Genomic DNA, 26,515 nt, shown 5'->3' with positions numbered 1-26,515 from the left:
AATTCACCTGAAAAGCCAATCTGCCTTGTAACTACTTTGTAACTATTAATTTACTTCAAAACCTTGCTGTTTATTCCATCATTTCTGCCAAATTCAGTCCAAATGGGGTCTCAGCATATTCAAGAAATCAAGCCAAAGAAACGCATTTTTGTATTGTCAGCCTCCCTGCTTTCCCTGAATATCTTCTATTCAGAGCCATGATTATCTTTTGTGTATTTCAAATACATCTCTAACCACTAAATTTAACTAGACACTAATTATTGCCATGTTAACAAGTCATGACTCAAGCCAAAGGAGATAAGGATTTCGTAAGGAATTGCCTTCATCACCACACAGTTGCCAGGGGTGATACAAAGCATACTGGCTGGATCCAAAAGGAAAGCTGCCTGGGCTTCCTCAGATAAAAAGATTAGGAGCTTTAGGAGTGAAGTCCTAGGATTTAAACAAGAGTAGACACTGCAAAGGAAAAGTGAGGCTCTTTTTCTTCCTTCCTTCCTTCCCTCCTTTCCTCTTCTTTTACTTCCTTCTTCCTTCTTTTCCCTCTTTTTGTTTGTTCTTAAACGTTTTTCTTTGTCCTTGAGCTTTCTGCACACTTAATCTCAAAGTATGCGCTAATAAAAATGTTACAAATCAGACTTTTACCTTTAAATACAGTACCCAAAAAGCCAGATGACCTGTGACTCTGAGGTGAAACAGGAGAGAGTTAATGTTCCTGTTATTGTTTTAATTAAAATACAATGCTTTGGAGGTTAGCATTTCCTCAGAAATAATTAACAAATAGGTAAAATGTATATTTATTCTTAATCTATAGTGTCTATTAGTAAATAAGAGCTGCACACAAGCAATTTGGCCATACAGATTATGGAGCCTTTTCTGCTATATGATTTTATTTCAGTATAATTCCTGTTTAGCTAGATTGTGATTTGACATTTAATCAATTTATAAAACCATAGTTATTGGGGCAAAATGTTAGAAAATTTAGTATCTACCCAAATCAATATCATTTCCTTACTTATTTAACAACCGTTTAAAAATCCCTGTTATTTGGAGACTGGGTATCAATAATATTGCTTAAACATAATTTGTAAAAGATGATTAAATTAAATTGCTGACTGTATTGGAAAGGAATGTAACACAAATAACTCCTGACAAGAAATGGCAATCAAAGATGGAATCAGACTTATTTTTGCAACAGACAGATGGTAAATAAGTATATCCATGATGTTTTGGAATTGAAGAGTCTGAGATTCACATATCAAACACTAAATCTACACAGGTGATATAATTTAAAAGAATGTACACTGTGTACAACACAAGCACACAGGATAATGTAGGAAAAAAATTATAAAGCAATTTATTGCTGTTTCTTTTAGTATAATCTAAGAAAAACTTGTTTTTTTTTTCCTTTATACACTTTTCTTTCACTAGGAACCACAGCAAAAATGTGTATATAAAAATGTACATTATTTTATAAATCAACTTTTCCTTTGAAAGTTACATTTTGATGAAAGTAGAATTTTGCAACATTCAAGTAACCTTTAGAACAGTTTTATTACATCAATCAGTTTGCCAAGGTTTTAGGAAATAAACCCAATGATCAAGAGCTACAACTTCTGTAACTAAGTCTCTTTGGGTAATTTAAAAAAAAAAAAAGGCTTTTTTGTCTCCTAAAATAGAATAAATCTAAAGGACTGAACCATGTCTACCTGTACAGCCATTATATATATATATATATATATATATATATATATATATATATATGTTAAAGTACTCAAAAATAACCTGCTATCTAAAGAGTATACTGCATTTATGAGCAAATGGGGGAAACATATTCTTTATTTCCAATAACTAAATCAAGATTTTTCAAAAGCTACTTAAAAAAAACAGAGAGAGAGAGACCTAATTTTTGGAACCATCAAAAATTATCAGGGAGGGTAAAGAAAAGACATTCTTGAGACAGGCAGGACTGTCAACTCCCAGTTGACACAGACATGCTTGACTGAATGACCCTGGGCAGAATGTATAGAAAAATCAATGCTTCCACGCTACAACCCCCCGGCAAAGAGATTTTCTCTAACCTACCCACTCAGCATCTTGTAATTTAGAGACAGCCTAAGTCTAGACTGAACTTTTTGAATACAAAAGAGCCCACTACAGAGGCTTTTTAAAAAAAGAGGTCCTAAAGTAGGTCTTATCCCAGCCATTAGAGATCTATGTTTTACTTTATTAAAATATCGGTGAATGGGGTAGCTTTTTCCAAACCATTCAGCAGCTACCAAAATTAAGTAAGTAGAATTAAAGAAATAAAAATGTGCGCGTTTTCAGCTGTACACATTATGGGGGATTCACCAGGTTTAATATTTTTCCCTTTCTTAAAAAAAATTCAGAATTTCTGTGACTCTTGCTGGAAACGATTTAGTTTCTCTGGATTATTGGATGCCATTTGGGAAAAATCACGAAAAATATCTTGATAAGTTTCATCACCTGCATGAAAATAAAATGAGGACACTTTTAAAATTTATACAATTAAATCATTAATAAACAACATTCATTTTTATGACTATCAACTACATTTTTATTCCTTACATTACAACTTTGTTCAGATGAGCATTTTAGAAGAAAAAAGACCAGCTAAACATAAATGCTGGAAAAGTAAATATTGAAAGAAAAAAAAACTATACCTGAAAAAAGCACCTCAGATGCAGCCACAGAGGAAAGTTCAGAGTTAGAAAAGAGCAAAGATGCAAGTGTTTGAAAGCAATGTAAAGAAACACATTTATTAACACGTGAGAAGTAAAAGTCATTCTAACTGAGGTATAGTAAACAAGGCATCCTTTAAATAAATAAATATTTCCTGCGATAAAGGGCAAAAGAAATGACTGAAACCAAACACTAATGTTTCCGATGGATGCAAGTTATTAACAAGGTAAACTGATAATCATGTGGAAAAAAAAGACTCCTATTTTTAAATTATCTTTTAAATAAAAGGAATTTTAATTGAATGGAATGTGAAAAATAATTATTTAATCAAACTTTAATAATACTACTGAAAAGCTTATAAAATAATAAAGCCTAGAAAATAACTATAAAATCCTGGTTTCACACTTAGAAGTTTATTTACCGTAGGTCATGTGAATAAGAATGCTATGACAAAAACGAATAAATACTAAAGACCCCTGCTAACTTAGAGTATATTTAACATGTGTATATGTACAAATAAGCTTATAGAAGTAGATTATAGATACTGATATTATAGCAGATTGAATACTATTCTTCCTGCCATGATAAACTAAATATATATACACGTACACAAATACAGATTAATTCCTCAAAGGATTTCTGTAAAATTAAATCTATTTTTCAAGATGAATCATTCATCATGAATGTTTCCTGCTAAACATCAGGCTTATTCAGAAGCTTGGCATAATACTATTCTCAAATTTAGACCATGAAATACAGTTTTGATTATTGTTGCAACATGCTTTTATAATTATTTCCGATAAGATACCTTGCATCCATCTTAAACTCATCGCTACAGGTATTGTTAAGAATGCAATAAGTTTTATCAGCTTTTCAAAAGCAAGATTTTTGAGGCAATAGATGTCATACCAAAAGCTAGAGAATTAGGAAAAAGTTGAGGGAGAAGGATAAAGATCTAGTAAAAAGGTTTAACAGCATAACTCAAGATTTTCAATGAAAACTTTGTAATTCCTTCACTATTTACTCTCTTTTAATATTTAGTTTATGTAAAAAAGCAATTTACTAAAATCTTTAAGTAGTCTTCATTTAACACTGGACATTTTTTGACTACCTGAATCAATCACATCTACTCACTCTAATTTATTTTTTAATATCTTAATAGGATGGTTGAGAATAACATCTAACTCATAATTATTACTCAACGAATAAAAAGAAAGGTTGATATTCTGGAGCAACTGGTAAGACAATTTAATTACACCCATGATTTCTTAAAAGTTTACTCCCACATTAAAAGACAAACTATAACCTATTTCCATTGTTAGCTATACTAAAAGATAAAAAATAAGAGAGCAACATTAAATAGCAATTAACAAACCATACAAAATAATTAAAATTTTCTTATTAGATATTGAATTAAAATATTTAAAATATTTATTGTAAACATTATAAATTTTTTTAAAATACTATTTAAACTGGATTTGGAATTTTACTTTCCAAGAAAGTGTAAAGTGCAGATCATCATAATACAAAAATACCACACTGATTTTACCATTCAACACCAAAAGTAACTTAAAAGGCACACATTATACATTCAAGAAGAAATAGGAAGAAGGATCTAGCAGATAATAATGCCGAATAGTTTACAGATAGCACCAGATGAGCATTCTCAAGTATTACAACAGTACAATGGCAATATATGGCTTCTACTGTTAACAATGCATATTTTGCAGAACAAGCTGTGGGTGTATTTTTCTTTTTGTGGTTTTCCAGTTTTTGTTTTTAAATCATCTAATACTTATTACACAAGCACATTTGAGCAGAACCATTGTACCATGCAAAACAAATTATAAGTCCTTTCATTCACCGAATTAAATGCTTCCTTGAAGGAAAAGTGTTGGTGCTACTTGCTAAACAAATCATTGGTTTCCCCCTTCACATACATACATACACACACACACACACACACACAAACTTTGAGTTAATGTTCAGTTCCTAACAAGACATTAATCAATGCACTATCACGATACTACCTTTCTGAGACCTCAAAATGTGTTGTCAAAAAAGCAAATGTTATAATAACAAGAAATCAAGATATTTAATATAGTTAATACAAATTGGACTTCAGTGTGATTCTTTAAAATTTATCTATAATTTTAATAATTTAGAATTTTTCCCAAAACAAATATAATTTGTCTACACTATAGCACATAAACAAAACCACCTGGAATATGCCCCCTTGCAACAGTATAATTAACAATTTATTTTAAATGGTAAACAACTAGTCATCTAATATTTTTAATGCTCTTCATACCCTTTATATTACCTAACCACATTCTACTTCCCTTCAGATAGCTAACTTTTCTATGTGCATGGACAATTCTGGGTTTTTAAAATATGAACTACTATATTTCCACTAATACTTTAAAATCATCTTTGATTTTTGGTATTCATAATATCCATCACAACAGCAGTTATGATGATTGAAGATTCTGCTGATTTTGCTCTTGAAATACACTACCTCAAAGGGATGGCAGCATGTGACACCCCACTCCCAGGGGATCATGTATATGATCCTGCCCCTTCTCAGCTGATAACAGCTTCCTTTTTAAAGCTGATTACATCAATGATTCCCAACCTTTGCCCACTACATACTCTCATAAGCACTTGTGGTTCATCAAAGCAGTGATTCTCAGCTGGCTGAGATACTCTGCCAAAGATCAAGAAAAGTATGGAGCCAGGGACTGTGGGAATCATCAAACTGGTTTCCAACAACTGAGAGCAGGGTGCGATATTTCACTCACCCAACCATGCCTCTTAGGAGTTTAGGAACTCCTTTCAGTAAATGTGGGTTTTTATATCACCTTGCAAACTCAGGCAGTCCCAGGCCTTTAGGGTGTAGATATAAAGCTCAGAAGTTGGATTTCCTAGAAATAGGTCCATGATTGCCAAAGATTAGATCTGAGATTTTTAAACAGTAGAATCCTTCATTACCAAAAGATCGAAAATACCTGCATTTCAAAATTACCCCAAAATCTGAGGTCTTCTTTCTATTACTAGCGACAACGAAAGTCTATGAGAGAAAAATTTACAGTGATAAGCAGAGGGGGAATAAAAGAGCTGCTACCTGCACAAACATATCTGCTCTCCGAAGACACATATAGGAAAAGAAAAGTACCCAGAGAGCAATTGCTGTGCCATTTCACCACGTCACCTGTATAAGTATAAAACTTTTCAGCTTTTAGGCCCTCTGAATGAGTTTAAAATCTAAATATTATCAAGATGATCTATTTGAAGATCTCATTTTATTCTGATATAGCATTTCCAGAAATCTGATATATTTTTTAACCCCTAAACTAAAATTTGAGAGTGGCAGAAAAGCTTGTTTTAAAATGAGTCATCCCCCATCCAAAATTTTCATTTAAATAAATTGGAAAAATCTATTTTTTCACTGCTGAATAGAAAGTATATATTCCGAGCCTTATATATAAACTTATACGTAAATGACAGTGAAAGAGACATTTGAATGCTCCTAAGTGATGGCAGCAGAAACCCAAGCAGTTTAAGTGGAACTAGAGGTGGCAAGAACATAGAAGTCTCTATCCTTTCAAGCTTCCCAACTCCAAAGAAAAGTCAATCACTGACCTTCTGACTAATCAGATGGGTGTAACTTCATCAGCGAACACCTTAAGGAAAGATCAGCTGACCAAACATTTAAGTTTAAAATTTCAGGGAAAAAAAAGGTTTTAACTTAAAATTTTGAAGTTCACTCTTAGCTCACAAATATCAGGTCATATCCTTTGAACAATTTTTATTTTAAAGTGCTTCAACACAAAGGCCTCAAAAATGGCCTAGTAATACTATCACTTAAGTAATCTGTTACAAAATTATAACGTATTTAAAATCTAACATTCAAGTTTAAAACAAGTGGGTGAAATCCAGAATTAACGCTGAAACTTCACCCTTAATCAGCACTCTTATATCTTGGTATATCATGAGCCTGTAGTACTGTATGATCCATAGGATTAAACCAAGGCACCCTAGATTAGAAGCATCTAGCTGAAGTGCCTCTATTCTCGAAGTTCTTACCTGTTTCCTATTAAATTAGACCAAATATAAGTAATAAATAGAGTCTCTGAGAAAAGAATGGCCCCGCATTTACATTAATTATATATTAATCTGCTTAAAAATAAAAGCAATGGCTGAAGCTAGCATTAAGCACAGAAAATTCAGTACATATTTAAACCGGAAGTAAAGAGGATATTACCAAGACACTTTAAAAATAATATGTCAATATTCAATGAAAAAAATCAAATATGTTCATTGCAAACTGAACATTCTCAAGTATTTTAGTCATGAACTCCTGAAATTTTTTACTAATATGCATATTAATTTAAAAGAGATAAATTAGTAATCTGTATACCCCAACTCAGGAAACTAGGGGTCCAATAATTGCTTTCTTCTTTGTAAAGAATGGCTAATCAGGATATGTTCACCAAAGAGAGGAACCTGCTCAATAACATTTCTTCCTTTGCTTGACATCTTGACTCAAAGGTGAAATTACTCAAAATGATATTTGAGCTGATCATGAGCTGAGATTTCTCTAATAAGATTAAGTCTACTTTGCTATCAGGTTCATAAAATTTTGTTATAAATACTTCCACTTATCCAACAAATATTGTATGATTGCTTGGGGCAAAGCTACAAGATTAAATGAGACCTTTTCCCTCTATTTGTACAAACTCCACTTCTATTATGGACCTTTCAACCTACTGGTAAATTTTTACCTTAAACCTTCAACTCATTTTTAGTTGAAATACAAATCTTTTAATTCAATAACCTTTTTCTTGGTATCTTCCATACCGGCTTTTTATATGCCACATACATGGTGATTTGTTTTTTCCCTGAACATAACTTATAGAAATTCCCTGAATGACAAAAATAAAATAATTTTGTTATATTCACGTGACAGCTAAAGAGAATTCCAAAAAGACACCTATAGTGCTGCTGAAGTGTATAAAGAACACATTATCATTCCATTCACTTCACTGGAATGTATATGAAGACATCTATACAGCAGATAAAGTAAGTCAGCAGCCGGAGTTAAATACAGCAAATAATACGTACTCTAATAGGAATAGTTACAGATTTGTAAAGGCCTGGCAATTAGCCACCCAAGAATTCATTAAGTACAGTACACAGCTAACAAACTCACAATTTACAAGTAGGTTATAAAAACTGTAGTATTATTTTAGTTTGCTAAAGAACTATGACTCTTCCAGTTGTAAACTGATAAATTCCTGAATGCATTTCTTATATTGCATTTCAGTGTGATTATTAGTAGAATATTGACCTGGCTGTCCGTAAAGTCCTTCTGATTCACGCATCTCTTCATTCATTCTTGCTAACCGTAACCTAAAATTAAATAAAAGATTTTTAGATGAAGTTATATAAATGTTCATAAACCAATGTATTATATAAGCAGGTAATATACATGTAGTAGTGTGTGTGTGTGTGTGTGTGTGTTAGCCAGTTATTTACCACTAAAATAAACAATCTTTTGGTTTATATGACTCAGGAAACTGAGATGCAAAAATAGCATACAATAATGAAAGATGAAAAAAGATTTCTGACAAGGGTATTTCAGCACAATTTAAGCATGGTCCCTGCAGTAGCTTGCTTCCTCTAGACTCCAGTCTCTAGCTCCTACAGCAACCTGTCAAACTTTTTAACTGAAAGCTGCTGAAATTATTGCTACTACAATGTGAAAGCAATAGCCTGAAATAAGTTCACTCTGGTTTACTCTCAGGTGAGGTAGTTATAGGTATATAAACAATATGTATTATCACTGATTATTTGAAACATGGGAATAAATTTGATATTCAGACATTGTAATAAATGACAGGTGTTGGGAATTGAATCATGTCCTTCACAAAACACATGGTCAGGTGCCAATCACTGGTCCTGAGGGTGTGAACCCATTTGTAAATAGAACCTTTGAAGATGTTGTGAAGGTGTGCCCAAACTGAAGGAGGTTGGGCCTTAATCCAAAAGGAATGAAGTTCTTATAAGCAAAAGAAATTGGTCATGGAAGAGAACCATGGAGAGCAGCCAGAAGTCAATGGAACTGGGAGGAGAAAGAAGACAGCGTCATGTGCACTGCCATGTCACAGAAAAAGCAACGAACCCCAAAGTGTGCTGGACAGCCAGAAGATACCACCCCCAGATGGAAGCAAGACTTCTAGCCTCTGAAACCTGAGCCAACAAATTCCTGTTGTTAAGCCAACCCATTGTGTGGTATCGGTTTTAGCAGCCAGGAAACGAAAACAAAGATTACCAAGATTTTCCCAAGATTACCATATTGGTTATACATTCTTTTATGGGTAATTAATCCTGGCAGCAGGAAGACATGTAGCAATGGCTTATGAAGACAACAATGTCCTCCCATTTTCTTGTTGACTTTAGGCAACATTTTGAAATAGGCAAACCTTGTTTTTGGTACCCCTCTCCTCCTCTGGACTGTTCACCTGTTCTATGAAGCCACCAAATACCCATTGCCTTCCCAGATCTCTATAAGTCTCTTCTACATCCTCTCTCTGGCAACTGCAGCTTCTGATGTGGGCTTTTCCTATCTTCAGAGTACCACAATTCCCTTCATCTTCATCTCAACCTCTGTGTAGGTTAATAATAGCTCCACAATCTCCCTTTGGTATTTGGATGTTTAGAGAGGACACTTATTTCAAAAATTCTTAAGTGAAAGTTCAAGTTCTCACACAAAGTAAAATGAAAAGATCTAGACAATTTGAGGACAGACATTTTTGAGGAAGGGGGCCATTACTATCTAGGAACACCTAGGAAGCTACATTCAGAGTTGGTGCCTCTATACTATTTCTGCTTTTTTCTGAAATAACCCCTTCATTGGAGAAAAGATAGTGAATGCACAGAATGTATATTTTGCTGTTTTGTTTTGTTTTTTAATTTGAAAAGAGGATCAGGAAGGGATGATACATGGCAAGTCAAGAATTCTCAGTGGGAACACAGGAGTTCAAGGCAATGATGAAATTTTTCTTTGATGCAAGAGTGTGGATGAGACTATCTCTACTCACAGGAGAAGGGGTCACCAATTCTGGGCTTCATTCAGCCCAGAGAACATGAAAAAGTGACTTCATACAAAATATGCTTGAGATTTCCTACATAACCATGAAGTATAGGTGGACATCTCATTTCTAGAATCCAAGTATAACAAACTACTTTGATCTAAGATAAAAATCAAATTAAGACATCAAAATTTTTCTTTAATATGCCACTTAAAATTTTATTCAAAAACAAGTATTTTTATCTTAAAATCAATCTGGTATTCATGTGAATAATTCTTAAAAAAAAAGAACAAAAACAAAAACAAAGATCCTAAACATCACTGCCCGAACACAATGCAATAGTTACTAGCAATATCGATGCAACTGTCCTCCCTATTTTTAACTCTCTAATTCTTGGGGTAGGAATTAATCCTCTAATTCTTACCCTACCATCCCTTCCCCTCTCCACCGCCCCCAACCCTGGCATTATATTAAGAGTTTAAAAATCCATTTTAGAAAAGTCACTGGTTCCCTGTTCCTACTGGTCAGGCAAATAGCAGAAGTGGATAACAGGGGTTTTAAAGCCAGAATTCTTGGGTTCATATCCCAGCTCCACCACTTACTGGCTGTGTGACCTTGGACAACTTTCTCAAATAATCTGTGATTTGACTTCCTCATCTGCAAAATGAGGATAATATTAATACCACTCTTATAGCATTGTTGGGAGAACCAATTGGTTCACACATTTAAGGTGCTTAGAGAAGTGCATGACGTAGTAAATAACCAACCACTTTTAAGATTCATACACAGGCATGAAACACTATGTTAGCACCCTGTACAAGTAATACATTATATGGGAAATATTCAAGTAAAGAGAAACCACTTACAAAGTCACTATATCAGCATTGGCTGCTTCCACAGCTATACTTAAAGGGTCTTTCCCTTCTTCATCAGTGGCATGTTGATTGGCACCTCGTTTTAAGAATAAACACACCTGCCTATTTAAGGAAACAGCATTTTTGAAAGATTTCCAACAAGGAAAAAAACACAGAATTCACCTTAAAAAATAATAAATACTACCTAACTTAAAGGAATAACATTTTCATTAGGAAAATTCTGAATTCATTCAACAAATATTTATTGAATACTGACTCTAATAACAAACATTGACCAAGAGCAAGCATTTTTACAGGTGTCAAGGTATTTTAATATACATTATCTTATGTGACCTGGCACTATACAGCATAGTGGAATGTATTCATTACAGTTGCCTCTAAGAATAAAGTAAAAAAAAAAATGTACACAGATCTCTATACACTTAAGCAAAACAAAAGTCACTCAAGGTCATTATTTGGGAATGAAGGAAGCCAAGGCAATGTTGCTATCATAAGAGTTAACCTAATGATAATACAATTGCAAAGACCAGGAAGTAATCCTCCTGCTATACTCCAAAAACACTCATAGTAATTTAAAGAAATTGACAAAAATGGAAAATAAATGAAAGAATGAGTAAACAGCATCTATGAAATAAAATGGAAAGAATTAGGATTATTTAATTTATGGAAGAAAACAGAAAGGATGAGTTAAATACTCTCTTTTTAAGTACAGAACAGTTTTTACATGGAAGTTATCAAACTGGTTCTCTTTGTTGATAGAGGCAAAGAAAACAGTTTATAATAAAAATATAAGATGCCCTAAATGAACACATAAAAAAAACAGTAATTTGCTTATCAAGATAATAAGAACTGGATACGCTGAGATGTTTTATTTAAAAGCAACTGCCTATGACACAAACTTTTCAAACAAGGCCAACAATTTGACTTCATTTATAACTTATAGTAAAAAGTACATTTTCATGGTTTTGTTGTTCAGGAGTCTAAATATAATTCCAGAACTACAATATCAATAGACTAAGAATTTAGTTTTGAGTTTGACTTTAGCTACCCTGTGGAAAAACTAAGACTCCCAAACTAAAAAAATTTTTCCCAAAATAGGTTGTGCATGTATTACGTACATAATATATGCATACATACCTAAATACACAGATTTAAGTCGTCTGATAAAATCACCACAATTTCAGTAACAGAGAAAGTTTTAGTAATAACAAGTTAAACTTTGCAACTTTCATTTATGATAAGACAGAGCTTATTTTCTGAGTAAAATTTATAAAAAAATTTTAATTCCATCATAACAATATAACTCATTGGAAAATATCACTTTACAAAATCTACCTAGTGGCCTTAACCTGAGAAAAGGCGAAACATTTACTTTAAAATAATATTTTCAAATAGCAGCTACTTAAATATTTTAGCACTATAGTTTACCCTGTGTGTCCTAAGACGGTGGCATGATGCAGTGGTCCCCGTCCTTGAACATCTCTTTGGTTCACATTAGCACCATTCTGCAGGAGGAATTCACATGTCACCAAAGAGCCCTTAGAGAAAAAAAGAGAAGATAACAATGAACAAAAAAGTGAATAAAGATACAATGATATATTTCTATTTAAAAACAGTATAGTTTTATTTACTTTCCTCATATAGCCTTTCTATTTTATTCTCACAGAAAGAGAAAATATCCTCCAGCAAAAGAAGAAAAACCATGTTATTTTCTTCCCAAGAACTATTTCTAATAGGAAATCAATTTGCAGTTTGTGATCTAGCAAAACAAACGAATTTATTATGAGTATTCTCCACCTTAAGGAAAAAAAAATTGATAAAAAGAAATCAAATATTATGCTCAGAAATTACTACTAATTGCACAGAGGCTTCTTCTATTTTCCAACCCATCTCTCAAAGCAAAAAAGAAGGGTAAGGCCAAGTTCAGAAATAATCACAATTAAAAAAAAAAATTTTACTATCACTGAAAACCTCAATTTACAAATCCATACCCCTAATACAGCCTGAATAAGTGGTGTTGCTTTGTTTTCTTCTGAATTAGCCCAGTTCACATCTGCACCGTGAGCCAAAGCCTCAGCCATTTTAGGAAGGTTCTTTTCATATGAAGCCCTGTAAAGCTGAAGTCCTGGATTAAGATGCTTAGACTCAAGAAATACAGAAGAATCTTGCCTTTCTGCTTCTGAAAAGCAAATACAAACACACCAATAAAAATGAGTTCTTCAATGTCTCAAAACATGAAAGCTATAACATAAGAAGCCACTAATCTATTATAATAAGCTTATGAGAGTTTTTCTCATAAAGATCTTATTTCCAATAGACTAATTCTCCAAACATTCAACCTCCTTCTCCTATAAAGGCATCAACTGGTATGCCAGGCCTTTGTGGTTTTGCCAGTATCCAATGGGTAGGTTAATTATTCTACACTGGATTAAAGTTGTACATAAGGCAATTTTAGAACTCAGAAGAGGCAGCAAGAACCCCTAAATGATTCTAGTACTAGACCAAACCTCATTTCACCTCTAATATTGTCTAATAACATCACAATTTTAAGTATAAACACTTCAAATAATTTAATGAATGCTCACTACCCTGAGTATTCTACAAGACTAGAATAACTGAAATCCATGATGGAGAGAATATGGGAATAAAAGCACAGGTCAGAAGAAAAAACCAAATAGGGAGGAAGCTGCTGATTTCTGTCTCCTAATAAGAAAAGAGAGCCACAAGGAAAAAGAAAGAATAAAAACATACAGTTTTTAGGGTACTTTTAGCATGTAACGTGAGGTTTGAAAACTGCAACTAGGAGAGAACTTCCAAATAGGAAGAGAAATAGTTGCTTTCTCACTTAACAGTATTACTACTCCCTTAGTACCTTCTGAAAGACTAACTCCTTCCTTTAGAAACTATTTCATCAAGACTAGGCATTTAGCATAGGAATTTTTCAGCAAACAATATAATTAACATTGAATTTCACCACAACTCACCAGGATCATATAAACTATTGGTTGACACCATAGAGGGTAAAGATTCTCTTATATCATCAGAACTCTGCTGGATTCCACTGTCATTACTTTTCACTGTTTTAAAAAAAATCAGCCAGTGATTAAAGTTCACATCTTTCAGAAACTTAACATCCCACAAACAACAGGTTTTAAAATGAACTCTTACAAGTCAACGTGAACTCAGCCACCACCAGAAGGATACATTAAATACAATTTTAATCCTTTTGAAAACTTAGCTAAGCAAGATATGAATCATCACAAAGCCTGAAAATAAACTTATTTCCAGAAGTATTAACACATCTCATAACCCCATAATATTCCAGGGGTAGTAAAAAGCTGTATTTATTGTATGACTGCAAGTAATGTGTAATTCTGAGACAATGGGTAACATCTAGAGAAATGGCCACACTGCACAATGACCACTGGCACAGACTTGGAATGCTCCATAACAGTAGTACTTACTACTACGCAGTTTTGAAGAAGTATCAAAGTAGGAGAAGAGTGAATCTAGTTCATCAGGACAGAACAGAGACTCCCGCCTGGCCTCGTCGCTATTTACAGCAACCACTGGGGACATGCAAGTTAGCAAAGCACAAAGCAGGCAGTAGGAAGGGAAAAGGGTAGGAAAAAACGTTATTGGGAAAACTTTTGGAGGAAAAACAGGAAGGAAATTAGGTGGTTATTCAGATACTTAGGGCTTTCAGGCATGATAGATTTATAATTCTCATCTCCACTTGCATTTAAACAGTTTTACTCCTTAGAATATACACAGTACCTAGAAATTTGAGTTGTCATGGCATTATTTAAACTTAACTGTTTTAAAGACATAGAAATCCAAATTTTTCCTTAGACTATGTAGAAAGAAACAGATTTTTAATATTTAAAAACCGTACTTGGCTACTAATTCAGAGATTATAAAAGTGACTAGCAGCTTAGAAAATATGTGTATAAACAAGTAAGCTGTAATACCTGAACTTTGGGCAGATGCTCTGATTTGATCACCTGGCCCAAGCTTAGGAATGCTCAGTCTCTTTTCTTCACACCTTTTGGAGACAGTCTTTTTTTCTTGCTCAGGAGGTGATGACGATATAAAATATTTATCCACAAATTTCCTCTCCACATATTTTGCTCTGATATATGCCTCTTTCTCCTGTCTAACATACACAAAATTATCATGATATTGTGCTTAATCCCTTAGCAAGGCTAATACTTTTGAAAAGCAGCCATTATATGTTGAATATTTTCATAGAAAGTCACTAACTAGTGGTTCAAAATGAATTTGTGATGTTACGCAACGTTTTGCTTCCAAATATTTCATGAACTATGACTGCATGTTCAAAGAAATACAAATAGTAACCTAACTGAAAAATCACAAGTATTAACATGGAACTCTTATTTGCTAAATTCCTGCTCAATCATATCTATACTTATTCTCTCAAGCTATTTAAAGAATGAAAAACACTGCAATCAAGAAGACTATAAAAATTTATAGGAAGTAACTTTACTTTCATTTTTACTCAAAGAAGAAATAACATCAATACTGAAAACCATAACTTTTCATAACACAACTACTTTAAATACTAATGTACAATGCATTTAAAGTAGTTGTGCTATGAAAAATTGAAAGGGTAAAAATATGATAAAATTTAAATTTTGATTTACGATGCAACCATAAAATGCCAAATCTGTTCTACACTTTTTCTTTCACTTATACACTTTTAAAATGCTTAGGTCTTTGGCTAAAATAGAAGGATATTTAAGGTCTGAAATAACTCATAAAGCCCTGTATTAGCAAATATATAATTAAGAGCTGGATTCAAGCGATATTAGTTTAAAGAGCAATAACTTTAAAATAGTACTGATTATATATGAAGATTTATAAAATATAAAATCCCAAGGCAAAATTTTGGCAAATAAAAGTATAATGCTAAAAAACTCATGGAGTTAATATCTAGAATATAGTTACCAGAAGCAGAATAAGTATAGAGAATGGAGAGCTGATGATTAATTTGTGCAAAAATTTTAATAAGGTTGATTGCAAATGTCTGGAAATGGATAGAGTTGACGGCAGCACATTGCCATGAGTGTAATGGACAGTACTGAATCAAATATGATTGTAGTTGAAAGGGGAAGTTTACAGTCATGTATGTTACTAGAAGGAAAGCTAGAGGATGAAACGTGGGACTGATGAATGTGGTTAATAGTACAAATATAAGAATGTTCTTCCATGAACTAGAACGAATGTATATCACTATTACAAGGTGTTAATAATATGGTGATAAATGGGGAAAAAATATACCTAATACAAGCTATGGACTATAGTTAACAGTAATCTTTTAATATTTTTCCATCAATTGTAACAAAGGTACACACCAATGCTAAGTGTCAATAATAGGGAAGCATAAAGGGTATGAGGTTTTTCTTCTTGGAGCAATGAAAATGTTCTAAAATTGGTTGTGGTGCTGACCGCACAACTCTGTGATTATTCTGAGAGCCAATGACTGTACATGTTGGTTGGACTGGATGGTATATGAATAAAACTGCATTAACAGAAAAAGTTTAATGCTAAAAATAAAGAAACATAAAGGCTTAAAACACCAAAAGTAATTTCTTATCTGCTTCTTTAGATGAGCCTCCAAAGAATTGGAAGTATAATATCAAATATAGCAAAGAGGCACTTTCCCCTATCAAAAGCTAAACTTTTCAGATTTGATTCTTCAACATCATAACATGAAGTGTGTGACTAATAAATATTTGCTGAACAAGGTCAAATAATGTAAAATTATCATTATAGGTACTAGAAAATTGATCCTTGAAGACATTTAATAGACTGTCACCTTTTAAAGCCTCCCACAAAAAGAAATTTGGTCTATTGTAATTGCTAAAAGCTTTTACTTTCCTAAGTAGAGTCTTAATTTTTAAGATTCTCTCTCATCTGGAGACTATAATTGATTTTATTTGCTCAATAAAATATGACTATCTGGTTAATATACCCAAGAAAGATATCCACATTTGAACAGAAGCAGTAATGATCTCATAAACACATGCTCTTCTGTATCATTATATATTAATTATAATGAAAAACATCATAGCTATGTTTCTTATTAGAAAAAAAAAGGTAACACATTAAGACAACTGAAATAGTACCTTTGTCCTGGTTGTGGTTTCTTTATTCCCATTTTTTCCACTTTTGCTTCATAAACTCGATTTATGACATCATTCCCCAACTCACACATTAGCTGGCAGAAAAACAGAAAAAGAAGCCATACATCTCTAAAAATACTACAAAGCCCTTAATCCTCAAAACAAGTATGCCTAATTCCTTGTACGTATTATACAATTTTTAAATCCACAAAGAAGTATCAAGTTAAAACAAAATGAGACAAGGAGTAGGAGCAATATTAGCATCTTGGCATTCTACACCAGAATACATCTCCTGTAAGATTACTTCTCCTATAAGAAAAAAGTTTCTACTGATAACTACTTTGTCTGTATGTCCATAGTAAAACAAAGAACAATGACAATAACGCACGACCTATATATAAAAGGGCAATAACTTGTCTTCACCAGTCGTAGGACTGTTAAAGTCCTAAATTAAAAATAAGTGATACATTATTGTGAGAATAATTAACAGTGCTGAATGGTGTGTGACTGTGGTGGAAAGGGGACCTTTAGAATCATGTATGTCACCAGAAGGAAAGTTGGAGGTTAAAACATGGGAATGTATAACACAGTGAATCTTGTGGTGGACAATGTCTGTGATTAACTTCACAAATATAAAAAAGTTCTTCCATGAACTAGAACAAATGTATAACACTATTCAAGGAGTTAATAATAAAGGGGTATATGGGGAAAAATGTACCTATTGCAAACTATGGACTATAATTAAGACTAATATTTAACATACTTTCATAAACAGTAACAAATGTACCACCCCAATACTATGGGTCAATGATGGGGGTGGGAGGGGGAGGTAAGGAATATGGGAGGATTTGGGTTTTCTTTTTTATTTTTATTTCTTTTCCCGAGTGTTCCGGTTTGCTAATGCTGCCATTTTGCAAAATACCAGAAATGAATTGGCTTTTACAAAAGGGGTTTACTTGGTTACAAAGTTACAGTCTTAAGGCCATAAAGTATCCAAGGTAAGGCATCAACAACAGGGTACCTTCACTGGAGAGAAGGCCATTGGCATCCAGAAAACTTTTGTTAGCTGGCAAGGCACATGGCTGGCGTCTGCTTGCTCCCAGGTTGCGTTTCAAAATGGCATTCTCCAAAATGTCTCTGTGTCAGCTTCTTGGGGCAAACTCTGGGCAGCAGCAAAACTCTGCTTTCAAAGGCCATCTTCAAAATGTCTCTGTAAAGCTGCAGCTCTGAAATGTCACTCTCAGTTGCTCTTCAAAATATCACTCTTAGCTGCTCCGAGTTCCTTCTGTTTGTCAGCTTTTTATACAGCTTCAGTGATTTAATTCAGACCCACCCTGAATGGGTGGGGTAATACCTCCATGGAAATTACCCAATCAGAGGTCTTACCCACAGTTGATTGAATCACATCTCCATGGAAACACTCTATCAATAGGTTTCAACCTAATCAACACTAATACATTTGCCCCCACAAGACTGCATCAAAGAACATGGCCTTTTCTGGGGGACACAATATATATACAAACCGGCACATGCAGCAATGAAAATGTTCTAAAATTGATCATTGGGATGTATTCACAACTATGTGATGACACCAGAAGCCAGTGATTGTATACTTCGGATGATTTGTATGGTGTGTAAATATATCTCAATAGAATTGCATTTAAAAAGTGATAAATTAAACATGCATTCTTTAGCAGTTTTTTCATCACCGTCTTGCAATTCTTAGAAATATTCAAGTCCATCAAACTTACAACTTTGTTGAAATTAATTTTGGACTCTTCCTTTTTCTTGAGTTCTATCTCCAAACGACAACCAATTCCACATTAAATGTTGCAAAATTTTTTACCACAGTTTTATTCTCTCCATTCACCTCTTTAATTCACTTCAATCTCTCCTCACCTCACTAATAAATTATATCTGTAGCCTCTAAGTTAAACTTATTCCTCTTACTCACTCCCAAATTCCAGTCTTGACCACTACACCAAACATGCTAATCACATCCAAACCATTTTCCTGACCAGTCATATCTGGTAAAGGAAAGACAGGGCGCACACTGGGATGACATAATTGGAAGTTGCAGAGAATAGAGGTTAAGTGGTTGAGACATGTGAGTTGAGGGGAGAGGGAAAAGGCCTGGGCTGAGACAACAAGAGGATAAAAATGCTATCTGGACCCTAGACCAGGAGCTGGGGAGAGCATTCTCTGAGAGTATACACTATGCAGGCAGGAGAGAATGGTTTTCATTTCTCCTCTATTCCTTAGTAATGACCCCTTTCAGATTTCCTTGCTTCTACCACATCCCTCCTGTTTTCACGATTTCCTTTCCTTGTTTCTATTACCTCTCCCTCTCTCTCTGTTGCTCTCCCCTGTCCCTTCCCACAGCCCAGGTACCTCTTATAAATTCAAAAATTCTATTTCTGTCTTTGAGGAATTATCTCCAGTTTTATATACCATATTTTTTCACGGTTGCTGCAAAGGAGAGGCTAGGCCTCCCTATAATTGTGCCTAAGAGCCTCCTCCCAAATGCCTCTTTGTTGCTCAGATGTGGCCCTCTCTCTCTAGCTAAGCCAACTTGAAAGGTGAAATCACTGCCTTCCCCCCTCCGTGGGATCAGACACCCAGGGGAGTGAATCTCTCTGGCAACGTGGAATATGACTCCCGGGGAGGAATGTAGACCCGACATCATGGGACGGAGAACATCTTCTTGACCAAAAGGGGGATGTGAAAGGAAATGAAATAAGTTTCAGTGGCAGAGAGATTCCAAAAGGAGCCGAGAGGTCACTCTGGTGGGCACTCTTACACACAATTTAGACAACCCATTTTAGGTTCTAAAGAATTGGGGTAGCTGGTGGTGGATACCTGAAACTATCAAACTACAACCCAGAACCCATGAATCTCGAAGACAATTGTATAATAATGTAGCTTATGAGGGGTGACAATGGGATTGGGAAAGCCATACGGACCACACTCCACTTTGTCTAGTTTATGGATGGATGAGTAGAAAAATAGGGGAAGGAAACAAACAAACAAACAGACAAAGGTACCCAGTGTTCTTTTTTACTTCAATTGCTCCTTTTCACTTTAATTATTATTCTTGTTATTTTTGTGTGTGTGCTAATGAAGGTGTCAGGGATTGATTTAGGTGATGAATGTACAACTATGTAATGGTACTGTGAACAATCGAATGTACGATTTGTTTTGTATGACTGCATGGTATGTGAATGTATCTCAGTAAAATGAAGATTAAAAAAAAAAAAAAGAAAGAAAAGATACTAAATATTGGATCTTTAACTCCCCTTTCCACTTCCCCTCATCCTCCAAAACCTCCATCTGCTTTCTATCTCTGTAAATATGCTATATTTAGTCATCTCTTATAAATGATATCATTCAATATCTGTGCTTACATGTCTTGCTTATTTCACTTAGCACAAGATTTTCAAGGTTCTTCCATGTTGCAGCGTGTCTCATAACTTCAATTTTTCTTATGACCAAATAATATTCCATTGTGTGTATGTACCATATTTTGTTTATCCATTCATTTGTTGATGGACACTTGGTGTGCTGGTTTGAATCTATAATGCACCCCAGAAAAGCCATATGCTTTTAATCCAGTCTTGTGGAGGCAGATCTATTATGGGTGGGATCTTTTGATTAGGTTGGTTCCATGGAGATGTGACCCATCCAATTGTGGGTGAGAACTTTTGATTCAATTATTTTCATGGAGATGTGACCCCGCCTATTCAGGGTGGATATTGATTACTGGAGTCCTTAAGAGAGCTCAAAGCTGACACACACCCAGATGTTTGGAAATGCTAAGCTAAGAGATGAAGTCCAGAGTTTGCTCCAGAGAAGCTAAGTGAGAAATCACAGACAATTAAGAAGAAGACAACTGGAATCTGAAGCAGAAAGCAATGCAACTCAGGAGCAAAGGCAGACGCCAGCCACGTGACTTCCCAGCTGACAGAGGTGTTCCAGATGCCATCAGCCTTTTCCTCAGAGAAGGTATCTACCTCTTGATGCCTTAACTTGGACATTTCCATGGCCTTAGAACTATAAATTTGTGAACTAATAAACCCCCATTGTAAAAGCCAATACATTTCTAGTATTTTGGATTTATGGCAGCTTTAGCAAACCAGAACACTTGGATTGTTTCCACCTTTTGGCTGTTATGAGTAATGCTGCTATAAACATTGACAGTTACTAATTATTACAGTCGCCTTTAAAAAAAAAACTTGCACTAGTTCTCATCATTGGATGAGAATTGGTAACACATAAACCCTATTTACTGTAGCAATATATCTCATATGTTGACATTATCTCTATTTTACAACTATAAAAGATTAAGATTGTGCAGAGAATATAGGATACTTTTTGAAAAAATACAAATGTGGGAGCACTGGTTTCTTAAGTGAGTGAACTGACTTGTAGTTAGGAGTGCTACACGAAATGTGCAATTTTAAAAAACTGTGATGAAAACACCAGATGTGCCAAAATAGCCTCAGATATGATCCAATACAATTTAGTTCATTATTAGCATATAAAACTCATAAATTTATAAATCAAGATTCTAAAATCCTCAGACATTTTATGTGAAAATATGAAACATTTTTATGCAAGTATGTATTTTACCTTTAAAAGTTCAGGTTCCCAGGTGTCTAAAGTTAAAGATCGTACTTTTGAAAAATGAACTCCAAGACTCCTATGTGAAAAAAAGACTGCATTAATATGTAAAATTACCAAGTCTCTGCTCTATTTTCAAGTGTATGCAAATTATTTCTCTTTTAATGTGACATAGATATAAATAGGAACAGATTTTTCTGATTAATAACAAACAGCGAAAAAAACTCAAAAGCACGATACAAGTCAGAAATTTATCCACTTTATGAAAGATACAAAGATACAAAATGGCAGTTAGATAAGTAGAAAGGGGCCTGTAAGCAATGAGACACAATAATTTACATTTGCATTTGTCAGAAAGAAGTAGGACTACCCACCGGTGAATCCCGGAGCACTCGATACACAGGGTAATGCCCAGGTTGATGCTGGCCCACCGCGGATCTGCAAGACCACAGTCACAACAGCTGGCATTGCCAGGGATACACTGGACTCTCTGCAGTGCACTTTCTCCTTTCAATAATTTCTCTTTTGACTCATTTCCAGATTCTAGGCTTCCTATGGATGGAGATGATTTCTTGTCCAGCTTCTAAAAGAATTAAGATTTGTTTAAAAAAAAAAAAAGATTCTAATACTATATGGCAAGCTACATGCTCCAAACAGAAGCTTCCAATCAAGAAGTTATTAAAGTTTTATTATGGGCCTAAGTCAGGAACTCTTCAAGGCAATGAAGATTCAAGGATGATAGGAAACAGGTTCCACCACCAATAGGCTTACAGCCTAGTGAGGAGAAACATAAAAACATTGAAACTTAAACACAATACCTGATACAATCGAGATGTGTATGAGATATGAGGGCATAGAGAACGGGGAACTCTAGTTTCATGTGCTGAGTAGGAGACAGAATGGAATAGACATAAAGCTATTAAGACTCAAAAATAAAATTTATTACTTTATACCAGGTTTTTACCAAATTATCCAATGAATGGTAAACAAGTTGTTTTAATCACTATGATAAACTTGAATAACTGGAAAAGATATTGTTTCGCATAGTTAAATACTAAAGAAACAATCAATTACAGAATTATAATTACAAAGTGAACCAACAATAGAACACAGGTCTAAAATCTCATGGACTATTATGCAAACTAGGAAAAAACAAAAGGTGGCTGATAAGCAAAAAGTTAATTTTTTAAGTGCACAAGTCTGTATCAATAATAAAGAGTATCTAATAAGCACCTGTCTGTACATGGCAATACTGGCCAAATACAAAGATGCAGTTAGGGGAGGTAAACTATGAAAAGCCTTCTGGATTAAAAAATTTTCAACTATATCAAGCAAGAAATTTTTTTTTTCCATTCATATACTTTGGGTTTTTTTTTAATTCAATTTTATTGAGCTATATTCACATACCATACAATCATCTACAGTGTACAATCATTTGTCCACAGTACCATTATATAGTGCATTCATCACCACAGTCAATTTTTGAACATTTTCATTACCAGACATACAAAAAAACAAGAATAATAGTTAAAGTAAGAAAGAACACCCATAACATCCCATACCCTCATCCCTCCCTATTCTTCATTTACTTTTTGTCCTCATTTTTCTATTCATCTGTCCATATACTGTATAAAGGGAGTGGGAGCCACAAAGTTTTCACAATCAAATGGTCACACAGTGTAAGCTATGCAGTTATGCAATCATCTTGAAGAATAAAGGCTACTAGGTTGCAGTTCAACAGTTTCAGGTATTTCCTTCTAGCTATTCCAATACACTAAAAACTAAAAAGGGGTATCTATAAAATGCATAAGAATAACCTCCAGAATGACCTCTCAACTCTATTTGAGATCTCTCAGCCATTGAAACTTTGTTTCATTTCTCTTCCCCATTTTGGTCCAAGAAGGCTTTCTCAGTCCCACCATGCCAGGGCCAAGCTCATCCCTGCAAGACATGTCCCACATTGCCAGGGAGATTTACACCACTGGGAGTTATGTCTCATGTAGTGGGGAGGGCAATGAGTTTACCTGCAGAGTTGGCTTACAAAGAGAGGCCATATTGAAGCAACAAAGAGGTTCTCTGGGGGTGACTCTTAGGCACAATTTTAAGTGGGCTTAGCCTCTGCTTTGCAGTAACAAACTTCATAAGGGCAAGCCCAAGATTGAGGGCTCAGCCTTCCAAATTGGCAGCCCCCAGTGCTTATGAGAATATCACCAATTCCCCAAGTGGGGAAATTTAATATTTCCACATTAACCCCCAATCCCTCAAGGAGGACAAGCCAGAATTTTAGTATATAATCACTAGAAATATAATCTGGCCATTTTCTTGCCTTTCCTGAAAACCCAACTGCAAAGTTAAGTGTGGGGATGTGGTATTCCAGAAGGGGACATCTGAGCTTGAGCTGGGTGAGGAGGGAATTCAAATAGAAGAGCAGCCCAACACAGGTTGTTGAATGCCAAGCAGGTTAAGAGGCAGCCCAACATAGGAAGTGGGAGTCTGAACAGGAAGAAGAGGGAATCTAAGTGGGAGTGCTGTCTCGTGTGACGCATCAGAGCCTGAATGGGATAAAGGAACATAATGCATGGTTGATAGGACAAGGTTAGGGGTGGGTGACAGCAAAGACAAGAAATTGGTTACATACAGGAAATTAATCATATAAGTAAACATGCCAAAGATAAATAAGGAAGCCAGAATTCTCTCCACAAAGTAAGGAGTTACATATGTGGAAAGGAAGCAAATTAGAATAAACCCTGTGGGTATGAGATTAGAATTGGAAACACCAATAGGTGCACTAATAGTTTTCAATAAAAATAAATATTTAAAGAAATAGAGACATAAATGTGTGTTTTTATGTATAACATATATTCCTTAACCTTGGTTTCTAAATACCATTCTCCACACCAAAAGGAACTAAAGCTCTCTGGAGAAATGGCTAATTTCAGGGCCGAAGCAGAGAAAGGACAAGATGAACCTAGAACATCTTGTCAGCTGGAAAGTAAGGAAGTACTCAAAGAATGATGGGACATGTCAAAAGGACACTGAAATCAAGAGCTCCTACTGGCCAAACTTGGGTCAGTATGAGCAACAAAACATATTATGGTAGTAACAAATTACAAAAAATAGGAGGTTTTGAATAAAAAAATAGCAGTCCAAACTTCGGCAATTAAATGAATAAATTCAAAGTTTGATAAGGAATCTTTACAGTCTCAAAGTACCTCTCCCACAAATACTTATTACCAACAAGGTTCAAAGAGTAACTTTACAGTGAAGAAGCCTCACAGCTACTACCTGAATCACATGATGAAAGTTAACATCACCAATAATGGGACAAATCAAAATCATATGCCACCTGAAAGGATGCAAAGAGAAAATTATGGCATCATTTCCATAATAATTCAGCCAAAAATTTCTTCAGGAAATATCAGGCAAAAATATTTCAGGTGGGAGGTGACATCATCAACATGGCAATGTAAACACAACTGGCAAAAAACTCTCCCTAGATATTCAGCAAAGAAGGATGATAACCCTGACATGCTCAGAACTCTGGAGGAAGGCATGGATGGGAGAAGGACCCTACAGATGCTGACTTGAAGAAGAAGAGACATATAAGAAATGGAAATGTCCACATATAGATTGTGGTGGTAAATGCATAACTATGTGATTATACCCAGAACCGCTGATTGTTTACTTAGGATTGAATGTTCACAAAATAAACAGAGGGATACATGTGCTGATGAGAATGTGGAAAGAGGGATGTACCTCATCACTTTTGGTGTGGAAGTAGAATGGTGCAGCCCATCTGGAGGACAAGGTGGTGGTTCCACAGGAAATAAGTATGGGATTGCCATATGGTCCTGAAACTCCATTACTGGGTATGTACTTGGAAGAACTGAGAGCAGGGACACAAATGGACATCTGCACACTGGTGTTTATGGCAGCAGTATTTACGATTCACAGTGGATGGTGGTGGCCTAAGGGTACATCGACTGATGAAGAGAATGGAGAACTGTTGTGTATACATACAATGGAACATTGAGCAGTAACAAAAAGAAATGAAGTTGTGAGGAATGAAACTAGGCAAATGCACCTAGAGGATACTATGTTGTGTCATACAAGCCAGAAATGAAAAGACATACATTATAACACCTTGCTAATATGGACTAACTATAATGTGCAAACTCTGAGAACTGAATCTGAGAGCACAGGTTATCAGGGAAAGGCTTATTTTAACGATTCCTAGACTGCAAGTTCTTACAGCAGTTACCTCTATTCCTGAGTTGTAATGGTTATTTCTAGATTCTCAGATGCTGAGCTATTGTGTACAACCTCTTCGGTCCCTGGAGGTATCTGCGAGACACCTGAGACTCAGGGCTAGAGTTCAATAGCTATGAATGTCAACATTACCCCATACAGCAAATATTAAAGAAGCTGAAAAAGAGATCAGACTTCAACTAGTGAGATAACCAAAATGGCCTTGGTTAGGACTAAGGTAAATCAGACTAAAGGGTAGAGGATGATATTGACTGTGTTTTAAAACTTCAACTTCAGGGTGAGACCAAAGGAAGAGATGTTTATTTGGTGGTAAATCTTTATTTTCTGTATCACGCTACGTAATTTAACTGGTATGGTCAGTTTATTCAAACACCGTAATTACATGGAACCTTGAATAGGGAGTGAGATCTAGTTTGTTTATACAGTTTAGTGTGAAGCCTCAACATGTCCCAGAGTAATTTCGGCAGAGGATAAAAAAGTATTTGAAAAGCCCCCTTGAGGGAATGGGGGAAAATGTGGAAATATTAAATTCACCCACCTGGGGAATTCCATATTTTCTTGCAAACATTGTGGACTACCAGTTTAGTAGGTCGAGCCCTCAATCTTTGGGCTTGCCCTTATGAAGCCTGTTACTACAAGGGAGAGGCTGAGCCTACTTATAATTGTGCCTAAGAGTCACCGCCAGAGAACCTCTTTTGTTGCTCAGATGTGGCCTCTCTTTTTAAGCCAACTTGGAAGGTTGACTCACTGTCCGTCCGTCCCCCCCCCACATGGGACATGACTCCCAGGGATCTAAATCTCCCCAACAACA

General features: G+C 34.9%; 1 protein-coding gene across 5 annotated transcripts in view; it reads right to left on the bottom strand.

Annotated features, from left to right (window-relative positions):
- Nucleotides 1–487: 487 nt before the first annotated feature.
- The window catches only part of ACAP2 (ArfGAP with coiled-coil, ankyrin repeat and PH domains 2), a 253,999-nt gene continuing 227,971 nt past the window's right edge, over nucleotides 488–26,515 (bottom strand). For 2 of the 5 annotated variants that reach the window (XM_037837912.1, XM_037837931.1), the window contains 10 exons: nucleotides 21,810–22,018; nucleotides 21,445–21,514; nucleotides 16,819–16,910; nucleotides 14,641–14,825; nucleotides 13,654–13,746; nucleotides 12,661–12,848; nucleotides 12,098–12,207; nucleotides 10,661–10,771; nucleotides 8,051–8,112; nucleotides 488–2,484 (listed from right to left, as the gene is read on the bottom strand). In XM_037837912.1, coding sequence (XP_037693840.1) covers nucleotides 2,384–2,484; nucleotides 8,051–8,112; nucleotides 10,661–10,771; nucleotides 12,098–12,207; nucleotides 12,661–12,848; nucleotides 13,654–13,746; nucleotides 14,641–14,825; nucleotides 16,819–16,910; nucleotides 21,445–21,514; nucleotides 21,810–22,018 — 1,221 coding nt within the window. In that variant the 3' untranslated portion in view covers nucleotides 488–2,383. Of the gene's footprint in view, nucleotides 2,485–2,681; nucleotides 8,113–10,660; nucleotides 10,772–12,097; nucleotides 12,208–12,660; nucleotides 12,849–13,653; nucleotides 13,747–14,640; nucleotides 14,826–16,818; nucleotides 16,911–21,444; nucleotides 21,515–21,809; nucleotides 22,019–26,515 lie in introns of all 5 variants that reach the window. The other 3 variants (XM_037837936.1, XR_005217201.1, XR_005217202.1) reach the window with 3 other exon arrangements.

Source organism: Choloepus didactylus, chromosome 1 (assembly GCF_015220235.1).
Source record: "Choloepus didactylus isolate mChoDid1 chromosome 1, mChoDid1.pri, whole genome shotgun sequence".
Lineage (NCBI taxonomy): Eukaryota > Metazoa > Chordata > Mammalia > Pilosa > Megalonychidae > Choloepus > Choloepus didactylus.
Note: the sequence above shows the minus strand (reverse complement) of the source record. Positions and strands in the feature narration are given on the sequence as shown.